Genomic DNA, 7,763 nt, shown 5'->3' on the forward strand with positions numbered 1-7,763 from the left:
CTTCATTATAAATAACTGAGGGATATCTTTTTGAATAAGAGTTTTTAAGGAATTATTTAAACCCATCATTGAATTTGCTCCGTCAGAAGCGAAGCCAATCATATTATGTTTATATGGTATTTGGTTTTGAATAAAAAAATGTATAATAACATCATACATATTTTTTGCAGTGGCATTAGACAGAGGCATTAGACTCAAAAACATGTCCTTAAGGGGCCTCCATAGTACTAGATTCTAAGGAACATTTTATAGGCAATTTCTTATACATCCGATAATTAGCATTGTCGTTGTATTAGTCGTAAATGATTATTAGTAGTAGTAACCCGCATAGTACAATATTTCACTCACTACTCCCCACCCAACCGACCCGTAATTGGTCGTCGTTCGGGTTGTGTCTTCATGGAATAAGTCCCGTTTTTTGATTGTATTCTTTTGTAATAGTAATTATAACCAGTGGCGTGCAAATCCCTTTAGCCATGTGGGGCCAAGTTAATTTTTTTACACCTACCACCCACCAAAAACTAAAAGTTGCAAATAATATATGTTTTATTAAGGGCCTCTAAACAGTTCCATGAAAACACATTTAAATAAAAAAAAATTGTATTTCAGATTCCACTATCATTTTTTATAGCTATTCAGTATACAATATATATAATAATAATCAACTGGGATTATTAAAATAATAAATAATTATCTAAAATAATCAAATGTAGTGAATTTTTAATAACTGCAGACAATTAGTTTTTATTTTAATTTTAAATATTTATTGTACTTATAAATCAAGATCCATTATTTATTATTTTATTATATTTATATTATTAAGAAAATTTGATTATTTTTACTAAATTATTTATAAATTTAATAATGATAAATTATTTAAATATTTTATTAACTTCTAAAAAACCTATATATTTAAACCAGTTTTGTAGAATATATTTTAAACATTCGTTAAAATTAAACTAATTAAAACAACTTCAACTGTCAAAAACATTTTATTTTATTTATTTAAACATCAATGCATCCTTTAAAACTTGTGATGATAATCCAAATGTATCAATAACTTCATTATAGTTAATTTGTATGTCTTTCTCACAACTGATTAACATCAAACTTTCCAGTCTCTTTTGATCAATAGTGGATCTTAATCTGGTTTTGATTAACTTCACCTAAATTATAAATAAAAATTAATTTATCGATAAATCTAAATTATTTTTTATAAGCTTAGAAATATACCTTAGAAAAGGTACGTTCTGCTGACGCTGAAGTAGCAGGTATAGTTCCAAGTGCTTTATAGGCCAAGTATAAGTTTGGGAAAGCTGACATCAAATTATAATTGGATAGTACATGCAAAATTGTATTAACTGTTATATTGGTTTCCGGATTTACTAGACCTCTGTTGTTCTCATCATCAGTATTAGTATTGTCACTTGAATCCGTATCATACGTATCATCTGAGCCATCTGGCTTGTGTAACAATAATGGTGTTTCTAATCCAGAAACGAGATCTTTTAAACTATGACTAAACATAATGTATTCACGTTTCAAATCATTTCCGTTAATATCTTTTAACCAATTTGATATATTGTGAAAACTATCTTCTGGAATGGATTTATTGTCTTTTTTCATATTCATAAGTCGTTCAGGAGATAAAAGAGATAAATCCTTAAGTATTTCTCTGGCACCACTAAATCTAGAATTAATTGATGAAATTATTTGATCCAATACTTTAAAGTATGTATTTGTTCTATATCTATCACATGCAGAACAGATACTTCATCATAAACATTTTCACCAGGCATCTTTTTTTTTTCTTGATCTAGTTTCTTTAAAACTTAACTCTGATATATTGTATTTTTCAGCAAAACGTTTTGCTTTATTTACTGTTAGTTCAAATTCTGCATCACAGCGCATAGAAGTTAATTTTTCTTTTGATGCATCCACCAAATTTAATTCCTGGATAAAATCTATGGATTTACTTTGTAAGTAATTGGATAAAGGTGTGGTTATTGCAAATATATTTTTATTTAAGATCATTGTAAGTATAAACTCAAATGTGATTACAGTTAAAAGACTTTTAGCACCTGATGAAGTTACTCTATCATTGTCATTTACTAACCTTTTTAATGTTTCTAATATTGCTCCAAATCTTTCAAAAAGAACAGTTATAACCCTTCCATGTGAAGTCCACCTAGTGTCGGAAAAACATTTTAGCCGGCGTGTTCTATCACCTGGATATAACTTCTGTTGACTTTCGATGAAAGTGGCAGTTCTTTTTCTTGCCCGAAAAAATGAAACTAATGCTTGAACTTCACCAAAAAAATGTTTCGTTACTTCACAACAATCACAAGTGTCTACAACAACCAAGTTCAGTAGATGTGCAAAGCACCATACATATATAGCGTTGGGATTTTCTTTTTGAATTAATGTCCGAAGACCAGAATATATGCCCTGCATAGATGCGGCACCATCATAGGACTGCGCACATAGATTTTGACGCCAATTTAAATTATACTTTTCAGTTATACTGCAACATTTTTTAAATAACCCTTGCCCGGTTCCATCAGCTGTGGTTTCCAAAGCTACCAAACGTTCTTCAATACTACCACTATTGTTCACATACCTCAAAACAAATGTTAGCTGTTCATAATTGGCTATATCAGTGGTAGTATCAATGATTACTGAAAATATTCCTGCATCCTTAACATCTTTTAATATTTGTGAACGAATTGATTCAGACATAATATTCAATAATTTATTTTGGCTTCTGTTTGATATAAATGATACTCTTTGGCGTGTATTAGACATATTTATTTGATCTAAATGATATTTTAAACCAGCATGGTTAATACTCAATACACTTAAAAGCTCTAAAAAATTTCCTCTGTTAAGGGAAGATTTTTTTTCATTATGTCCACGGAGAGCTATGTTTTGGCGAGCAGTATATAAAAGTGCATCTATGATCACTCGCAATAATTCCCTATTTGAAGCAATTTGTTGATTAGCAGAATGCAAAAGCGTTAAATCCAAACGTTGATTTTTAGTATAAATGCCACAACTTATTTCTGCTTGTAAATGTTCTGTTGAGGATTCATGGTTTTCAATAGTTCTTTTTAAATGTTTCCAATTGTTAGATCCATGGTCTACTAAATTGCGATTCTTGCCCTTTTTTAAACTGAATAGTTTGCAAGTTGTACAAAATATTTGGTCTACTGTTGGTGAATATGACAGCCACTGACGTTTAATTGGAGTTGGTTTAGTGGGAATATTTGTAAAATAGTAACATTCGTGAAATGAACGTAACTTTCCCGTCGAGTCTTTTGTTTTTGGAAACATTTTACTGGGTAAATCAAAAGGACTGGGTTGGCACGCACCTTGTTCAAAAAAATAATTGAGCAAAACATGTGAGAGCTTAGATGGAATTCTAATAGGATCATTTGGAAACAAACAGTTTTGTAAATCAATATTTTTCAAATTAAAAATTGATAATGTTTTGTCCACTCCATCAATCACCTCATGCAAGTTGCTATCAATAATATGTTCGTCTATAGACAAAAAAAACCATGAATTTAATTGTGAATTTTAATCTAGTAATAATAAATTTCACCTGTAAAATTATAAAAAAAAAAAAAATGAATTAATGAAAAACTTACCATTATTCTGAACTACTTCTACATAAGAATCACTACAATCTTGATCAATAGGCTTACATAGTTTCTCAGTATCACTAAATCCAAAACTAAAGAATTATTTGGAAACAAACAGTTTTGTAAGTCAATATTTTTCAAATTAGAAATTGATATTGTTTTGTCCACTTCATCATTTATCTCATGTAAGTTACTATTAATAATATGTTCAAATAGAGACAAAAAAAAACAATTAATTTAATTATGAATTTTCAACTGGTTTTACTTAAATTCACCCATAAAATTATAAACATAAAAAATGAATTAATGAGGAACTTACCATTATTCTGAACTACTTTTACATAAGAATTACTATAATTTTGATCATTAGGCTCACTTCGTTTCTCAATATCACTAAATGTATAATCCAAAACTAAAAATTAATAAGAATATATATTAAAACAACATTTAAAATAGCTTTTTTTTCCAAAAGAGTAAGAATAAAATAAATATATTGAATAAATTAGTATCCAATTGAAAATAGGTAAAATTGTTATTGCTTAAATTTATTAGGAATGTATACCTAGTTAAAATAAAAACAGATTTTTAGACTTCAAAAAGTTGAATATTATAAAATAGAAAAATACAGATTTAAAAATAAATTAAGTAGGTAGGTAAGTACCTAATACAATTTTCAACAATTTTTCAAGATTTAACTTACTGCTAAAGTTTTAAAAAAATTATACATCAATAGATTCATCAGTACATAATTAATAATTTTTAATGTATCCAATATGTTTTGAAGAATAAATTGGTACCATTTAATTATCATCTATTACAATATAAGCTTCCTTACCTAGGTATATGATTTTTATTTGAAATTAAATAATTAACATAAAAAAATTGTATTATACTAAACAAAAAAGTAAATTACCAACCCTATATTATGTTGTAATTAGAATTTTTTTTTTCATTTTTATCATTTAGCCTGTCTTAACAAAAATGTTTATTGTAGTTTCGCCTATGCCAAGCTAATATGTACCGTTTAAAAATGAAAAAGTTATTTTGATTTAGTTGTAATTACATTTTACTATTATAGTTACTTACGTGGTTGTTCAATAACTTCAATTTTGCTAAAATATTTTGAAATTGTACTGGAAGCAGCTTTTTTAAGAGTCTTAGACTTTTTATGACAAGATTCCTTATGCCGAATCCAGTTAGTGTTGTTCATAGAACCCCGTTTTTTGTCACAACTGGGACACAGTGAATTCATTTTTAAAATGGAATATGTAAATAATTAATATAAAAATAAAGTAGTAGTGGCAGTGGATGAAAATGAATGCAAAATGAATAACTGTAAAGTTAAAATATTACACGTGAACAGCACTATAACGTAATAAATACTAAAATAGTATATTAAATAATAATCGTTCTTCGTCTCATCAACCATCGTTCAGAAATACACTGCGTGACGAACACAACACAAATCGTTTTGGTAAAATATGGGGATTTACGTTGAATTGCTGTGCGCCGATAACTATTTGTTTTATTTATAAACTATGTTTATTGTTTGCTACGTCCTGATTTGATTAAGTTCGATTTCAATAGAATAAACGTAGTTAAATGTTTTTATATTTGTTGGGATACAACTTGATTATTTTCATCTATATTTTCCAAGTTCAGTAAAAACAGGTTACCACAGGACGATATGCCATATGCACAATGCAGGTCTGCTGTGTGCTATACATTTTACATGTAGTACGTTTAAATATGTATTTTAGTGTTCTTAATTTTTATTATTATTTGAAACGACTATACGAGTTGCTCAAAAGTAATAACTTTGTTTAAGACAACTAGACGAGTCTATTAGTCTAACGTCTGCCGTCTATCCCGTGATGAAATTGACTGCAATGATTGCATTGATTGTAGCTAATAGGCAATAGCTATTCGTACGTGTATAGAAAGAACTTACAGTTACAAAATAAATGACACTCAGTAAAATAACATATACAAATTTTAATTTTAATATCTTGTATAATTCTTAACAAAAAATACCACCCACACCCACCCCATTTGCAAGTGGGGCCTAGGCCCCATTTGTGTCTTGTCTGCACGCCACTGATTATAACAATATGATATTATTCATTTTTAACATACCTTTCCGCGTACAACTCACGCGCTCATCATACGGAAACGTCTCTTATTATGTAGGTGTCTCTATTATAATATTATGAATTAACATAAAGGATATAGATATATTATATTAATTAATGTGTGAAAATAAATGTGAATTATATTACTAAATAAAAATAATATAGCCATCTTTTATATTGTATAATAATGACAAGTAGATAAATAAATATAGAGTATAAACTACTAATTGGTACGTAATACATATGATGTGGAACAAAATTAATAATAGTGTAATCAAAGTAATATTTTACTGAGTTATATTAGGTAAATAATAATATAATGATGATAATATTATAGTATAAGTCTACAACAGTAACAACTTTAAAATTACACATGAAAAAAATGTTCATTTTATTATCATATTACTAGTTACTACATTAATTATAGTGTTTGTGGTTTATGTACGACGATCTTAGTTGTTTTTTTTTGCTGTTGAGCATCAATAATATATTGTGGATTTCTAATTGGTCTTCCTGGATACCTTGGGTCCACGATCTCGGGCAGCAGACAATCGTAAAAAAATGTTTGTAATTTTGGAAACATTTGCTCTTCCCAAAATTGCTTATCAAAAAGAATTGTTTCAACTTTCATTCCTTTTGGAGTCCACACAGCAAATACACAAAATTTTTTTTACGCAATTCTCATTTGTCCTTGAATTTTATAGTGGTACTTGTGTTTTTTTTTAAAACTTCCAATGCTCCCAACTTTGTTTATAGACCAAAAATCAATTTTTTTATTTAATATACCTTCATCTGGAGTCATATTAGCAACAGAGTATGGACATTTAATTTCGACCAGTCCATCGTTATCCAGTAAACCATCTGGAGTAGCTCCTAAAAAAAAATGTTCCACATCTATAAAAATACCACAGTCACGAATAGGCTTGTTCAAAATGTTTTCTAATTCTTTTTTAGCAACAACCTCATTTTCACGACCATAATCTAAAGACTGTGCTATTATTTGTGTATTGTATAAAAGACTCTTAACAATATTTTCACAACTAGTATCTGGTCTTCGGCAGATGATACGTCCAAAATTAGAAGCCGTTAAAAGTTTTCTTTGTACTTCATTCCACTGTACATTTTCATATTGTTTGATAGTCTCTTTTTGAATATTGTCTCTTTTTGAAGCTACTTCTCTCATTTCATTTAAAACCTCTTCTTTTTGACGATCAAATTCTATATGATCCATATCGGGTCTAATGGCATTTTCTCCGTACGACAAAATCGGGACCAGACGTATTTTTAAAAAGTTGTTTTTTAAATCTTTTATTTTTTATTCTGGCAATATTTTGAAGATTTTGTTATTTTTTCCTTTTTAATTCCATAGCACTTACAAATTCTCGGTTTGATGGACTTTTAAAGTGTAATACCTTATGCAATAAATAAAGCGGGCGACTTGTGTTTTTAGTTACGGCTGCTAGCATGCATCTTCCAGAATAAGAACGATTCATTGCAAAGTTTATTCATTTTCCACCGATTACTTTTGCAATAATAGCATTATATGACTCTACTATATTGCTGTCCACATCTTGTAATAAACTACCACTGTGCCTTGCCAAATTTCTAATATGTTTCAATACATTAGCATAAAATTCTTGATCTGTAGTCTTAGTTTTTTCTATATAATCTGCAACGTCTGTTTTATTTTTGGTACAAAAATATGAAGCACACTCTTCATGATGACCAAAAACATGATTAATACTATTCATTATATCTTTTCTAAGCTCGGTAACAGAATGCCCATTTGTCTTACGATACATGATAGCAGATACGATACCCCGACGAATTCTAAGTATATTACCACTTAACATTTTGCGATGTTCAAGCTTACCCAATTGTGCTTTAATGGTCATATCTTTTAACTTATTGCAGAGATTTCGTAAAAGATGATTCCTACATTCCACTTTTTCAACGGTTAAATTTTTATTTGGTCTTGCCTCTAAAA

General features: G+C 28.7%; 1 protein-coding gene across 1 annotated transcript; it reads right to left on the reverse strand.

Annotated features, from left to right (window-relative positions):
- Window positions 1-1,001: 1,001 nt before the first annotated feature.
- On the reverse strand, window positions 1,002-4,896 carry LOC114127914 (zinc finger MYM-type protein 1-like). Its single transcript, XM_050209175.1, has 5 exons — window positions 4,731-4,896; window positions 3,964-4,056; window positions 1,838-3,542; window positions 1,234-1,750; window positions 1,002-1,166 (listed from the first exon to the last, which is right to left on the reverse strand). Exons 1-5 carry the CDS (start codon window positions 4,894-4,896, stop codon window positions 1,002-1,004), a joined length of 2,646 nt encoding a protein of 881 aa, XP_050065132.1.
- Window positions 4,897-7,763: the final 2,867 nt, after the last annotated feature.

Source organism: Aphis gossypii, unplaced genomic scaffold (genome assembly GCF_020184175.1).
Source record: "Aphis gossypii isolate Hap1 unplaced genomic scaffold, ASM2018417v2 Contig00421, whole genome shotgun sequence".
Classification (NCBI taxonomy): Eukaryota; Metazoa; Arthropoda; class Insecta; order Hemiptera; family Aphididae; genus Aphis; species Aphis gossypii.

Excerpts from the sequence above, each read along its gene's own strand:
- LOC114127914 (XM_050209175.1), bottom strand. The coding sequence starts at position 4,896 with ATGAATTCACTGTGTCCCAGTTGTGACAAAAAACGGGGTTCTATGAAC. Across the intron at positions 3,543-3,963 it reads AAAAGTAGTTCAGAATAATG|ACGAACATATTATTGATAGC; the intron begins GTAAGTTCCTCA and ends TTTTGTCTATAG. Across the intron at positions 1,751-1,837 it reads GAAAAATACAATATATCAGA|ATATAGAACAAATACATACT; the intron begins GTTAAGTTTTAA and ends TGCATGTGATAG.